At 38.6% G+C, this 16,047-nt stretch overlaps 1 protein-coding gene across 2 annotated transcripts in view; it reads left to right on the top strand.

The window, feature by feature from the left end:
- The window catches only part of Plod2 (procollagen-lysine,2-oxoglutarate 5-dioxygenase 2), a 65,195-nt gene that overhangs the window by 19,693 nt on the left and 29,455 nt on the right, over positions 1-16,047 (top strand). For both annotated transcript variants that reach the window (XM_050157246.1, XM_050157247.1), the window contains exons 2-4: positions 8,347-8,438; positions 8,738-8,874; positions 15,530-15,693. In XM_050157246.1, the coding sequence (XP_050013203.1) occupies positions 8,347-8,438; positions 8,738-8,874; positions 15,530-15,693 (393 nt within the window). The remainder of the gene's footprint in view (positions 1-8,346; positions 8,439-8,737; positions 8,875-15,529; positions 15,694-16,047) is intronic.

The following is a 16,047-nucleotide window of genomic DNA, read 5'->3' as shown; positions in this document are numbered from 1 at the left end:
CTTACCCGACATTAAGGAACTAGTTGGTAAATTATTATTACTAGCACTGAATTATCAGGATTCATTGGTCCCTTGGAGTAGAAAAACAAAAGTGGGAATGGGGGCCCAGAACTGCAATGTCCCAAGAAAGAGTAACATGGTCATTTCTCTGAATATATGAGAAACAGGGAGATGTCCCACAGGACAAAGGACAGCGAAGGAGATGAAAATCTGTCAGTGTTGACATCTGTGGTTTGGGCTGTCTTCTTTTCAGCACATTTTGGATAATAGATGGTTAGCTGCCTCACTTCCTGTGGGGTTTGCTGTGGGCAGAGTTTGAGACTGGTAAGCCATGCTAAGGCTAAATGTGGCTCACATGGCTTCCTGTGATGGATGAGTGAGTACCTTAGGTTCCAGCTTCAAGATAGAGCATGACAGGACTGGGGACTAATGGGAAAAAAGTAAAAGAAGGACAAACTTTGTAGAAGTACTTAAAATTGAAAAGCAAATAGACTAAGGGTGGTGTTCTCTTCTGGATAAGGTTAAGTGGGCTCAAGTATTGTGATTGCTTCTTAGTGACAAGTTACATATATATTACAAAGTGTCTTCTGGGAGCTGTGCATCAGTTAAGTATTTGTCTTGGAGACAGGCTACGTATGCTATGTATCTTTGTATCTCTTTGACACCTGAATGATTTCATCATTCAATCTAAAAGATAAATTATAAAGAAGGAAATACCAGTCGTGTGTGTGTGTGTGTGTGTGTGTGTGTGTGTGTGTATGTGTGTGTGTGTGATATGTTAAGTATTTTGATTGAATTGAGGCATGGCGACCTGGTCCCCAGGGAAGAAAACCTGGTGATCCAGGTGCTTTCGCTCTCTGCGCGCGCGGTGTTAGCCTGACCCGTTTGGACATCGGAACTTTTACTCCAGTCGTGTGAGTTTCCCCATTTTTCAGTTATTAAATTATATCTGTTGTTTTGAGCTGGTCTGGTTATTTTAGCGTACCGGTCGTATATGCCTCCAGTATTTTTAAAAGAACTTTTGTGCATGAGTGTTTTAGCAGGCCATCAACATGCTAAATAAGCAGTCTCAGAGCCAAGGAATAACATTCCCTGTCTGATAGGTCAACCCTTTAAACATAATTCTGTAGTGTTCGCACTGAAATGCAGGATGGAAAACAGCTATTCCATTGTCACTGAAGATGATAAGTGAAGTTTAGGATTTTTGTTTTCATCAGATTTCAGCAGCCATGTTTCTGGGTCTTCTTTAATTGGAACATTCTCCTAGAGCATGGTCTCTGAGGTCCAGCACAGCTGACTATGGCCTCTGTTGCAGGGCAGCTCTTACAGTGTGTGAGCTGCTGGGAGTATATGTTATCTTTATTTATGGATTTTGTTTGTTTTATTTTGTTTTAGTCCCTAAATAGTTCCCCTTTTGTATGAGCATAGGGAATATTTTTAGTGCCTGTATAACATACAGAATAAACAGTAACAGGTCAAATGTGTTTCAACAAGCTACATAATCCACTTCCAGATTTTAGGAAGTCTCTGATGAAGCATTTGGTCTGCAGATGGGCTGGTTCATCTTTCTATTTTGGAGACTGTTGATGCCTCTGAAGCCTTGGAATTGGATAATCTATACTCCTATGGGGGTAGGTGGGTGGCAGCTCTTTAATTCATTGATATTAGAATTACATTTAGTGCTCACATTTTGAGATATTTGGAGATATAGAATATGCTGTCATATTCTGGAAAATTGCATTGTAATTTAGGACACACATTAGTTTTCTTATGTAGCTCATTTATTTTGGATACATTTTATTGTTTGTGGTATTGACACATCTTCCTCAGTTAATGACTCCTCTCCCATCACAGCCAGCTCTCTAAAGTTATACAGAAAAAACTTGCCCTCCCACTTAAAGGAAATGAGTTACCACAAACAGTGGTTGATTCTTTTTTCCCCTCTTACCCAAGCAGAACTTCTCAGTCCCTCAGCTATTACTGTATACAATGACTTCCAGATCTCTTCTGCTCTGGTCAGACTTCACACACTCCACTCCTCTATGTAGCTTATCTGTCTCTTGTGATTTTCACCCCTGGGGTGGAGCTGACAGATATTACCTGCCTTGCTAACATGGCTGTTTTCTTTGCTTGCTTTGGCATGAATTTTTTGAGTCTACGTTCAAGTTCATCAGGTATTGTGTTGTGTTTTTGTTCATTTTAAAAATTTAACTCAGGCTTTACTTGCTTGAATTGCAGCCCCCTTTAGTACGATCATTCTTTGGTGCCTGGATTTTGTTTTCACATTATAAACTTCAGAAGGAATTTTTTGGATCTCTGTATATAGTTTTTGGCTATCATCCAATCCTTGCGTAATTTTTTATTTCAATGTTTCTGGGAAGGAATTACTGTGGATGTGGGGGAGTGGATCCCCTTCATTTTTCTTCTCATTGTTTATCAAATTGAGGTTGGGCTCTTTTAACATTCAAGTCTGAGTAATTGAAGAGAAGCAGAAGCGTGAGCCTAGAGTATCAGATGTTGGTGAGATACTCTTACAAAGTAATTCGGAATGAAGTGTATCTTGTACAGATTGAATAAGTTATATGACTTATGTTTTATGAATCTTTTTCTTAAGCATGTGAATATTGTTGCAACAAGGGCATAAATTTACCTAAACTTGTCACTGTGTGATGGCCAGGTTTTCTCATTTTAATTTCTGTGATTAGTGGTTGTTATCATTGCTATAAAGTACATGGCCAATAATATTTTATATTGAAAATTCCATCTCATGTTAGGGTAGAGTTTTATAGATTTAATCTTGCAATCATTTTTACTATAAGTATGTTAATTTTGATTTTAATTGCAATATAAGTGACCTACTTGCATGCTTGAAAATGTCTTTAAGCTTCCACAGGTTTGTGCAAGTTACTTTGTCTTCCAGTCACTATATGGCTACCTATAATAATAAATATAAAACAAAAGGCTGCATATATTACCATAAGAAACGGTTTGTAAGGGAAACAGTATATCCAATACATGTACTGTTTATGTTCTGAATTCTGGTATGTGTTCCGTTTAGCTTGAAATAGGTCTATAGAAACATGTTATGGTTTGGAATGTTTGGGGAAGTACCCTTATAATGGCTTCAGTGATGTCTGTCACTGCTTGAAACTTCTGCCAGCTGCCTCTACTCGTCCCAGAAGAGTTGATCTGGCAGAAAGAACTTACTGCCTTCTGCTAGGATAGATTATCATTTGCTTTCTTGCAAATGGCTAGTGACGTCCACCCCATCATCCACAGTGTGCACACTGCTGTGGCAGCGAGCTTCTCCTGGTTCGTTTGAGCACTTCCCACACCTATACTTAGAAGGTTGTTGAGAAAGAGATGGGTGACAGGCGCCACCTATTCCGACTACTCTCCCTTCTCTCCGTACACTCTTTTTTTTTTTACTTTGTTTTTTTTCCTATTTATTTATTTATTTATTAAAGATTTCTATCTCTTCCCCACCGCCGCCTCCCATTTCCCTCCCCGTACACTCTTTATCTTTCCATCTTGCAGCTGAGTGGAAGCGCAGACATGCTCTTGTCTCCCATTGTCCTTTTGAACTTATGTTAGGAATTGCTCTTGAGGCCCTTTTATCCTGAAAAGTTTCACAGTTTCAAAAAATAAAAGTACCTCCCTAGCCACCTACACTGCAGTGCCTTCAGTTTGTTAGATTGTTTGTGTGGCTCAGTACTTAGCAACGAAATGCTACTGTAAGACCTAGGAAAAGAGGTTTTAAGATTTATTTTTTTCTATGTATGTTTTTCTGTGGGTGTATGCCATGTGTGCAAGTGCTCACTGGGGCCAGAAAAGGGCATTATCAGCAGTTATCTTAACCACTGGGTCATGTCTCCAGCCCCACCAAAAACCTTATTTTTTTTGTTTTGTTTTGTAACTTGTATCCCAAAATTACTATTAAACTGGTAGCTGCAGGATCCTTACTTTCTCTTTAGACTACCTCTTTTTTCTTTTGTTTATAAGAAGTGACTTGGTTATTCTGTCCCTGAGATAGTAACTGCTCTGGGAGGCAGTGAGTGTGGGTGACTAGGGCATGCTTGCCTTCTGCATGACTTCTGGGCCTGGCATCTATTTGCGGTCTTCTCTGAATTCTGAGTCTTGAAATGATGGACAATCATATAACTAACCAGTTGGCATTCTTGAGGGTATCAGGCCCCCGCTACACCTAGCTCTCAGGGATGCACCAGAAGACTGAGGATTCAGCACTGGTTATCCTCGCACTTCCGAGTCTATCGGGCTGTTACTAAGCAAATGCAGCTCTTGGAGATCTCTGGAGAGCCACATGGAGGGCCTCAAGTCTTTCCTGGTGAAGTCAGACAAGACAGGGTTCCTAGCAGCCAGCATGTGTGAGATGTTGGTAACCTGAGTAGCACAGCCTGTGACTGACATTCTCAAGCTTCTTACCATAATTATAAAACCTAGCAAAACAACCAGATGGTCAACAAAAATCACAACATGGGCAACTTAGGTACAGTGAGCAGTGCTTCAGAATAGGGTTTTCCCCTTGTAAATATTGTAGACAGTGCCTGGGCTCCCACTTTCCAAACACCACCGAGGACCAGCCCTCCAAGCAGTCCTTTCTCAAGAGGGACAGCCCAGGCTTGCATTCCTTCTCTGCACAGACAACATTCCAAAGTTTGCTTTCTGATCTTTGAGCCTTTTCCAGATGAGACCACCTGAAAGAGTGGGAACAGGCGGACTGTACAGATTGACTCCGACGTTCTCCTACTTGCTCTGCAAATAGCTTGTTTGGTGACACTAGTGAAGTCAATTAGCCTATTTAAATCTATTCTCCATACCTGTGAATGCCAGATAATGCTGTGTTTGTAAAAAATGATTATGTACACATATGCATGTGATATATAAAATTATTTGTCCCTGAATCCACTTAGTCAAAATGTTTGTACATGGAATATATACATGTTTGAAAATTTTTTGTGCTCCATTATATGTGCAATTTTATGTATCAATTGATAATAAATTTAAAATGTTTATTAATCCACTGACTACTTAGTGCTGTAGAAAACCTGGTGGTCTAGTTAATGGTTGAGGACATCTTGACTTTTGGAATACCATCTAGTTGGAAAGAATTTGAACATAAGTTTTCTGTTCTAATAAATTTGTAAGTGCAGTTTCTGGAGATTGTTGGAAGAGAGCAGGGGAGTACGAAAACCGTATGTGCTCTCTTGATTGCCGAGTCGTCTCTCTTGCCCTTATACTGAGTTCTTTTTGTTTGTTTGTTTGGTTGGTTGATTTTTTTTTGAGACCGGGTTTCTCTGTGCAACTGGTGTAACAGCCCTGGCTATCCTGGAACTCACATTGTAGACCAGGCTGGCCTCGAACTCACAGAGATCCGCCTGCCTCTGCTTCCCGAGTGCTGGAACTAAAGGCGTGCGCCAGCGCTGCCCAGCTTTATGTTGAGTTCTTGAACTGGGTGTTGAAAGTTTTTGAGTGGTTCACACCAGCACTTTGTTTGCCTTTCTCTAATATTAATTACTTAGGTTCATTTCTCTTACTAGTGATGCTGAAATGCAGGTGAGAAGGCAGCTCTCTGTGGGTGAGAGTAGAACACACCTGCCTTTACAGCAGTTGTGGTCATTGTGCATTGGCTATTAGCAACAGCACAGGAGCAATAAGGGTCTTTATTTGTCATATGAATGATAGTGTCACTTGTGAATTTTTTATTGAGCTCGCTGTCATTTTTATCTTCCTAATGGTCACATTGAATTATGAGTCCTATTAAGATGATAAAATTCTTGTTATTAATTTATGCTAGTAATGGTAAATGTAACGATCTATTCAGTCAAATCTCCGAACTTGTAGTAGTTTTTGATTTATGTAGAAAAATGGTTTAAAATCATTACAGAAAAAGAGGCCCTTATAAAGTATTCTCTTCGTCTTCCTAAGATCTGGTGCTCTGTTGTAGCATGAACTGCGAATGGTGACCTGCCAAATTATTAATCAGCGAAGCCATGTTTTAAATATTAAAAGTGAAACTTACTCATATTTATTTAGTTTATGTGTTTATATGTATGAATATATTGTTAATGCCTGTGTTCATGTCAAAGCAGTCATATCACAGAGTTCCAGTGTGGAAGTCAGAGGGAAACCTTGGGGTGTTCTTCCTCACCCTTCTACTTTTTTAAATCTGGGTCTTGGGCTAGAAAGATGGCTCAGTAGTTAAGAGCACTGGCTGCTCTTACAGAGAACTTGTCTATTTCCAGCATCCACACAGCAGGTTTCAACTATCTGTAACTCCAGTTTTAGGGGATCCTAAATCTTCTTCTCTGTCCTTGGTAGGTAGCAGGCACACCTGTGGTATATACACACATGCAGATAGAGCGCCCATACACAGAAAGCAAATAAAATAGATCTTTAACACAAAGACTGGATGCCACTGCATATGGCCTGCTGGCCGAGAGCTTCTGCAGATTCTCTTGTCTGGGCCTTGTGTCCCCCCTGTAGAGTATGCTGGCATTACAGACCCTTGTACTGCTGCTGCACTCAGCCTTCCTTGGATTCTAGAGAGCCAGCTCAGGAGGTCACACTTACCCATCTCTCCAACCCTGGAAAATTTTGTTCTCTAAAAATAGTACAAAAATATCTTTAGGATACCTTTATTCAGTATCTTAGTTACTGTTCTGTTGCTGGGAAGAATCATGGTGAAGGCAAATCTTCAAAAGAAAGCATTTAATTAGGGACTCACTCACAGTTTTAGATAGTCCGTGATCATCATGGTGGGAAGCAGAAAGGCATGGAGCTGGAGCAGCAGCTGAGAGCTTTACAACCTGGTATTCAGGTACCAGGGAGAGATGATGGGGCTGGGGCGGGGGGAGCAGACAGACTGACAGAGACAGAGAGACAAAGGCAGATGTTGGACTTGGAAGGGGCTTTTGAAACTTCAAAGCCCACCTCAGTAACACCTTCTCCATCAAGGCTATAGATCCGAATCTTTCCCCAACTGTTCCCTGCCTGGTGACAAAGCACTCAAATACACATGAGCCTGTGGTGGCCATTCTCATCCAAGCTGCCGTACTCAGATCCTCACGCCATTAATTACTAGATGACTTTATTTTTATTTGTAACATTTATTTATTAAACCAAAAATTTTGTAAGATACACTTCTTTTTTAACAGAAATCTAAAAATGCATTACTTGTCTTAATGAAAATGTTTTTCCTTTTGTTTTGAATAATGAGTTTATTTTACCTACATTATACTGATTTTCTATAGTAAGTTATTTTTAAAACTTGAGATGCAGAATTACCTTAGTTTATTAACTGATTCCTGTGTTTCATAAATCCTATGACTAAAGATTGTGTATGGTTTAGAGGTCATGCAGGACCTTTTCAGTTTTCTTGTATCTCTATGCAACAGAGAACTAAGAGGGACAACTTGGTGCTTATAATGTTGAGATGTTAGTTTGGCTGTTTTAGTCCATGACTGCTCGTAATTCTGGAAACAGAAATGCTCCCACTCTTTAGTTCTTGCTGGAAAGGATGAGTCTTTTATGAATTTTCCAACATCCTTTTGCATGATAAATATTGTCCATCTGTCTACAATAGCTTTTATAGATATTTGTCAATAAATCCTTAGTCTGCCTGCCTCTATTAAGAAGAGATACTAGACTGAACGAAAGGAAAAACCACTATAAAAAGCCACTAAAAGGTGCATATTTACTAATGACATTGTTAGCATTGCTAATTTTTGTTCCAATTACTGTTTAATAAACTAAGCAACACATAAAGGATACAAATGTAATGACTTTTAAGATTTCTAGTACAAGATTTTATGAGTAGAAGGAGAAGTAAGACTTTTTCTGAAATCTGCTTTCAATTTGTTGCGTTTATTTTAGAGGCTAAAAATTAGACTTGCAGTTAGGCCAATGATTGCCGCTGGTGAGTAGATAGAGCTCACTAGGAGGTCATGTAATATGCCTCAGATCTGGCATGGTTTACAGGTTAAGCTGGCTGATGAAGTGAGAGCCACAAAGGTTTAACCCTTACGAGTAAAATAGGCATTTTATGAAAGCTTTTCTCTTGCGTTTGAAATCTCACTTCAGAAGCCGTTTTCGCTGAGCCACTAAAGAACTTTATTTGCTGTTAAAATAATTTCTTACTACATGGCTTCCTCATTGGATAACTCACCCGAAATGCCTTTATTTCAGTAATTCCTTGTTTAGTTTTATCTAAATTAACTAATCAAAAGCATCCCCATGAAATGATGAAGTTTGTAATCACTATAGTATAGCATGGAGTGGTGATAGCATTTAACTTCTTGTTGAATCTTTGTTTTTTATTTTTTGTAGATAAACTACTAGTGATAACTGTAGCAACAAAAGAAAATGATGGATTCCACCGATTTATGAATTCAGCCAAGTATTTCAATTATACTGTGAAGGTATGATTTATCTTTCAATATTGGGACTTGCTAGAAGGTTCTTCATTTAAGTTTGAAAAACAAGAATAAGAGAAAATGAGAAATACTTTCAGATTCCACTTCTATGGGTTAGAGTCAGCTTTTGAAGTGGGTGGTATTGAAGAATTATGACCTGCTTATGTGTTAGTTTTCTTTTCTCTAGCATTGTGCTTTTATTATAAATAAATAGTTGGTTACTATCCATGTTTCTTTTGACATTTTTATGCTATTGTAACCATTGGCATTTTCCTCAGGATGAATTTTTTTTATTTCATTCATAGGTTCTTGGTCAAGGGCAAGAGTGGAGAGGTGGCGATGGGATTAATAGTATTGGAGGGGGCCAGAAGGTGAGATTAATGAAAGAAGCCATGGCGCAGTATGCCAGTCAGGAGGATATGGTTATCTTGTTTACTGAATGGTAAGAGAATTATCCTATGTATCCTATGCATTTTGCAATCAGTATTGTACTACTTTGAAAGATGGAATTTGTAACTGAAGTTTAAATGTTGAATTATTTTACTGACAAAGAATCATTATTGTAATAAGTATATTTTTCTCAGTTATAACTGGTTTCTCTAATAAGCAACCTCTGTTTTTAAGCTCCAACTTAAAAGGCAAGATTGTTTTATGCTCAATTTTTTCATTAACAGGAACTTTTTTCTATGAAAAATAAATTTATTATGCATGAACAAATAACAAGCTGGGCCAATCTTATATTAAAGGCGATGAATTCTAATAAGAACTAATGAGAAAGAAAGGCGTAGTTTAACGTTTTTGTGAAATTCATTTTAATCTTGAGTTAAGAGTGTGATAGAGATCATACTTAAGTACACAACTGAGGGAGACAACCAAATGGATGCTGTTTAACTATGAACCGAAGTATCTTGTAAAGTTACAAATACAAGATAGATAAGAGACCCTGTGCTGTCAAGAACAAAGACCCTTTCAGGCATTAATTTCTTTGCATTTATTTACTTTTGAACTTGCGCTGAAATCCAAAGGAATACACATCCTAAGCATGCATTTTGCCATTGAGCCATCCCACAGCCCCCAAATACCATTTGAATAGTGCCATATTCTTCTAATTAGTTTGAAATACGTATACTTTTTCCTAAACTTCTTATGTATCTTAAAAACACCAAGTTGCGCCATTTACATAACCTCTTTGTGTCTTCCTATTGTTACAGTGTTGGTACTGATCATTCATTTTAAATCCTGTTGTGTTTACCTCATAGGTATAGGAAAGTCATCTTAAGTCTTTTTTTTTTCAGTACACATTATTTACAGATAAAAATAATGGTGGTGGTTCTTTAGCAAAACATGTGAGGATGGCATAAGCTTTGACATAGAAGTAGAAATAATGACACTCCAGTGCCACACTTAAAACTTCCATGCTTAGAATTTGAGGTCTTCCAAGCAGGAGCTTTGCTTTCTTGTTTGTACCTTTTATTGCAAGATGAATTGTGATATGGAAGGCATATTATGGCTTGTGCACTGTGAAGTTTTCTACATCATCTAGTATTGTCATGTGGGTGTGTGTGTGTGTATGTGTGTATATACATATATACACATTATAGAATATCTAGATTAAATGCTGAATACATTATTTCTTGTACTCACATCACCAAGCTTGAACCTGACCATAAGCAAATTTGGATTTCGATTTGCAGTAGATAATCTGCAAATAAGCAACCTCATTGAAAGTAATCTGATTTTTAGGTTCCTGAGCCCCTGAATTTGAGGAACCTGGTTTTCCCTATGCTTCTCTTTCCAGCCTCCTTTCTTCCGTACTTGTAAGATTTAGTCTTGGAAAGTTGGCAGTATGGGAGCATCTGTTCCTGACAGAGAGAAGGGGGGCGTTATGAGACACCGGTGTCCTGGGGCAGGTCAGTGTGGTTCAGTTCCATTGTATTGAAGACTCAACTTGGTAGAAAAGACAAGAGTAAGGAAGGCCCGGTGCCTCTAGGTACAGTCAGGGTCAGCCATGTGTCAGTGGACTGGCTTGATATTCCTGAGAGCAAAGCTTTAAAAGCAATACCTGTAGTTTTACATAAAAAAAAAAAAAGGTTTAGTTGATGACGCCTCCTCCCTGGCAGTAGTGACAGCTTGTGCAGACATGAAGGGCTTGTTATTAGTGATGGTCAGGTTTCATTTTCTTAGTAAGAAGGAATCGAAACACACCACTGTGGATCCTTGTTTCTGTACTAAGTCTAACTCTTTATTTTTTCTGAGAAAGGCTGAAATTGTTAGCTGTCTCTTTAAACTTAGTTAACTGTGGTCAGTTCATTGGTGCAAATGTGCTAAAAAAAATAAAGTTAAATAGGAAATGGGTGTGTTTTTGGTTTTCACACTGTCTGTGTGTTCTTTTGGATACTCACTGGTTTTAGTGAGTATAGTCATGGACACACAGAAGTACATGATCTCCAGAGGCTTTGTCAGCATGTGATTGCAGATGTTTGCTATATATGATAGCTGTGGCTGTGTGTGTGTGTCTTTATCTTTGTGTGCTGCAGGTACTGAAGGCTTCATAGTGTTGCATTGGGGTCTGTCTCTGGAAATACCAAGATGTGTCTGAGGGTGGAGACCTAAGACATAGTTTTCAGGTGTGGGCCTGCATCTGTTTCATTTTGTTAGTTTTTATTTCAGCCGATAACTTAGAGTTAGTGGTCCCAATGTTAGAGTTAGTGGTCCCAATGTTAGAGTTACTGGTCCCAATGACTGTAATTTCTGTTTAATTCTATGCATGTGATGATCAGTAAAATATTGGGTTAGGGAGGAATGGTATAAGTTACAGGAGACTTCTGTGGCTTTTCTTCTAGGCTACCCTATAGCCTTTATATCCTGTTTAGATACGATGTAATCCATTTATTGGTTGAGTCACCTAGTTGTTTATCTTCAAGCGCCTACAGGCCTGTATAGATGATAAAGTCCTGAGTTCAGCTTATAAAGGAGAAGATGAAGACTGGTATAAGGGAGGCTTTCTTGATGAATAAATAGAATAAAATGGATGTTTGGATGGGTAAGGAGAAGGAAAGGATAGTGAGAGATAACTGGAAATAAATGATATTTTCCTGCCATGTTGGTATCTGGAAGAGCTGACGTTGGAAATGGGCCTTGAAAGCAAAACATGTATTTTAGGTAGAAAATACATGTTAAGTAGATGCTCATTATGAAGACACACTTGAATCTACATGCAAGAACTGAGATTAAGTTCCGAATAGGGTAGTACCTGGAGATTATTTGTGTGAGCCTGATCCATGTGGATTTTATTTTAAAAGACAGGTATCCATGAGTGGGTATTGTGTGGCCAATCATTGTTCTGTAACTCAGGGACCTACACTTTCTTAGCTCATTTGTGACTGCTTTTGTACCAGCCTGGCACATATTAATTTTTTGATAGAGTCTATATGGCCTTCAGAGTCCAAATTGTCTTCTGCAGGCCACTGTAAATATTTGGTGACTTGTATTTTAGGCCATAGCAATTGACTCTGGGGTTTGGTGACTTCAAGAGAGTGTTAGACTATTTGAATAAGGAGTGTATATGACAGGGATGGCAGATCTCAGTGAAGGTGCATGGGTAGCCTGTGGGGTCTGTAAATCAATCTGGATCACTGTCTTCAGGGAGAGGACCTGGAGAGTAGAGGTAAGATGGAATCAGTAAGACAAGGCAAAACGATTTTGATGAAAGCTGCCATGAAAAGAGGCGAGTTCTAGATGGCTGACGGAATTTCATCCAGTCTGGGTAACTGTGGTTGAAGGTACCACAAAAATAATACAGAAGCACAAACACTCATAAAAGTCTCAACGACTTGTTGGAGATAGAACTGTGACATGCCTGGGTTCAGTCTTATGGGTTTTGCAGGACTTGGGGCTATTTACCACGCTTAAATGTGGAAAGTTTTATTTTATTCTCATATTTAAATGGACTGAGTTCCTGTGAGAATTATTTTATGACCTGTGTGCATTCGATTTTTTGCAAAAAATACATTTTTTTTTTACATTTTTGTGGTTCAAATAATTTTAAGTAGAAAAACTTTCTTTGAGAAGTTTTAAACAGGCACAAAGACATTTTCTGAGGAATTTAAACAGACACCTGCTAGAATGAAATGGGGAATGATTCCCCATCCTTACCTTTTTAGCTGTGTGTGGTGGCACTTGCCGGTACTGCCAGTTCTTGGGAGGTGAAGGCAGAGGGATCATGAGTTCAGGGCCAGCCTGGGCTTCCTAGTGTGTTCTTGGCTTGCCTCGACTACATAAGACCCTTTCTCGGAAAAAAGAAGTATTTTACATTTTTAGCCAAATTAATATTCTTACTTGTATGAAAATAATTTTTTCATGGACCTTTAAAGAATTATATTTTAAAAGTAATGTTTATAGAGTTCTAACTTATCAAATTAAACCTCATACTTCTTGTATAAGCCATTGACCTCATTAATAGTCTGAGATACAGTTCTTCACTAGAGTTTCAGAGATGAAAAACATTTGCTTCCCAAATGGTAACTTTTGGGGGGCAGTAGTGGGGATGAAACCCAGACTTTCCTCACTGGAGGGCAGTGGTGAACCTGGAGTTAAACTTCCAGCCTCACTGAGTATATGGTGCTACTTTCACACTTTCTGAGGTTAGATTAGAAATCATGGTTCTTTGACCTAACAAGCTACATTTCTTTACTGTTTTCAGAAACTGTCTTGGCCTCCTGAGGCTCACTGTATACCTGACTCAGAGTTTGAATTTTGGCGTCATCTTATTTTTTCTCTCTAACACACACCACCACCACCACCACCACCACCACCACCACCACCACCACCACCACCATCAAAACAACAACAACAACAACTAGTGCTTTGGAATAAAACAAGTATGTTAAAGGTAGGACTGATGAATCCCAGCCCCAGAGAGGCAGAGGCAGGCAAATCTCTGAGTTTGAGGCCAGTCTGGTCTACAAGAGCTAGTTCCAGGACAGACTCCAAAGCAACACATAGAATCCCTGTCTCAAAAAAACAAAACAAAACAATCACATATCTTTAAAGCTTATTTTAAGCTCTCTCTCTCTCTCTCTCTCTCTCTCTCTCTCTCTCTCTCTCTCTCACACACACACACACACACACACACACACACACACAAACACACACACACACTCACTCACTCTTGCTCTGACTTTTCTAAGCAGTTCCTCCTCCAGTTACTAACCAGCAGCTGTCTTGTTTGCTTATACAGTACGGTGTGCTAGTAGCTGTTATCCGCACCATTTCTAGTCTCTTACCCTGACTTATGACTAAGGAATAAAACACGGTTCAGCAACAGGCTTGGTGCTCTGCTAGCTGACAGCAAAGCTTGGCTCAGACTTCAACCACGTGGTGTGATAGACCTTTGACTATGCTCTTAGTACTGCTAACAACATCTTGCCTATTGATTGTGAAAAGACAAAAACTTATTCTACTATGTACCATGTGTCTGTAATTTTTCTGTGTCAGTCTGCCCATCTGGATTTTCATTAGCAGAAACTTAATTTTGGCATGCAATAATTCATAGTAGAAATAAAAGTAACTGATAAAATTTCAATTTTCTAGATCACAGGTAAGAAATTAGCTGATGTCAACATTGCTTTTAGCAATGTTTTTATTAAAAAGGGAGATGTCAAGAATCGTGGATTGTATGAGTAATTTCAGCCCTTGGGGTGGAGCTAGGAGGATTTCAAGCTTGGGTCATTCTGGGATATATTGTGAGACTCGTCTCAAAATAAATTAGTAGATATTAATTTTGTTTAACAGAATTACAGAATTTAGTTGTGCAGTTTTTACTCATCTTTGAGTTCGCTGGTCTATATTGTAAAGTACGTGCTTTAACTAGTAAGCACCCTGTGCAGAGGAAAGAGCAGAGCAGTGCTGACAGTGTCCTTTATAAAGGACAGGACCTGCCGGTGATGTCCTAGTTCCGTCACACTGCTAGACAGAGCGAGTCATGTGGCATGTCTTCCTTCGCACTACTTTCGACTAGAGATTGCTTGTGTTCAACTTACGTGAACGGTGCCATTATTAAAGGGACAGATATTGTGTCTGCCAAGAGCCTAGTGGAGAACAGAAACTTACAGTATTTTTGTTAAAAGTTACCTCAAATATTTTTTTGGCTTTAAAAATATGTCATAGAGATAAGCAACAATTTGAACTAGAAATTACTAAGTCTTACATGTGCATATCCAGTGAATACAGCTGGAGCGCACAGATAGAGTAGCTGTGTCTTCCTAACGGGTTCTAATAGTGCATCTGCAGTGTTAGCTACTAAGGAGTCCTTTGCAGATCCAAGTGTATGAGCTTGCCCTTCGCTTTGGCTGCCTAGAATAAGATTATCTTAGTGTCCTGCAGGCATTTGGATTTCAGGTACACTGGTGTAAAAACAAATACAGACAAATTTGACGTTGTAATAAGCTGGGACTTTCTTCGGAGAGTTTACGTTTCTCATAATGGTTTTCGCAGTTAATTTTCTGTTGGGTTGTGATTCAGTGAATTAGCTTGGAACAAATAAAGTCCAGGGGGAAAAAACTGGGAAAACATTAGACCTTAAATTATTTCATTAATTTTAACCTTGATTCAAATTTATGGAGCTTTAAAAAGATGAATTATCTGATGAAGAGTCCATATTACATAGTCTATGCTGATGCCAGTGTGAGATATTTATCTAAACCAGTTTTCAGAGATAATGGTGGATTGGTATACATGTCACTGAAATATTTGACTCTTAAGATGGAAACTTTTATAAGTGTTTATGCCTGTGCCTACAATTTATATGAATCTTAACACTTGCACACTGACTTACAATTTTTATTTTGGAGATAAATTATTATCTATATGAAAAATATCACATATTTGTATTTCATTTGTCAATATAGAGTAAAACCAAAATCTAATGTGGTTTATGATGTGAGGTGTGAGGAGGGTGTCTGACTTGTTCTCTAATCAGCTAAGTTAATCCTGTGTGGATTCTAAATTCTCTTTTTTGGGATTTTTTCTTCCTTGTGTGTTTAAAATTCTGAACCATGCATTCTAAAGCTTTTTTTTTTTTTTTTTTTTTTTAACAGCTTTGATGTTATATTTGCTGGTGGGCCTGAAGAAGTCCTGAAAAAGTTTCAAAAGACAAATCACAAAATTGTCTTCGCAGCCGATGGGATTCTGTGGCCAGATAAGCGGCTGGCAGACAAGTACCCTGTCGTGCACATTGGAAAGCGGTACCTGAACTCGGGAGGTATGACGATGCTGCTGTAGATGGGAGGCATCCAGCCTCACAGCCATGATTGTACTATGATAGCTCTGAAAGCTCGTGTGCCTCCCATGCCATAGCCATGTGTGTAGGCCATGGGGATGTCTGAACTTCCATGGTGCAAGTGAGAATTCACGTCTTCTGATTACCATGTATTGAGAGGTTTGGGGTCGAGGACATTAAGTTTAGTGCACATGTTTAAAAACAGCCACTTGTTAATGTGATCTGCTTTAAAATACATTGTGTTGAATTGCTTATTTTGGCATTGTAGCCAACATTTTATTTTATTTTATTTTATTTTTATTTTTTTTATATAATTTTTTTATTGAAAAAAAAAAA

The sequence above is a fragment of the Alexandromys fortis genome, unplaced genomic scaffold (genome assembly GCF_014885135.2).
Source record: "Alexandromys fortis isolate MF-2015 unplaced genomic scaffold, M_Fortis_MF-2015_v1.1 scaffold_85, whole genome shotgun sequence".
Lineage (NCBI taxonomy): Eukaryota > Metazoa > Chordata > Mammalia > Rodentia > Cricetidae > Alexandromys > Alexandromys fortis.
This window is presented reverse-complemented; position numbering and strand designations above follow the sequence as displayed.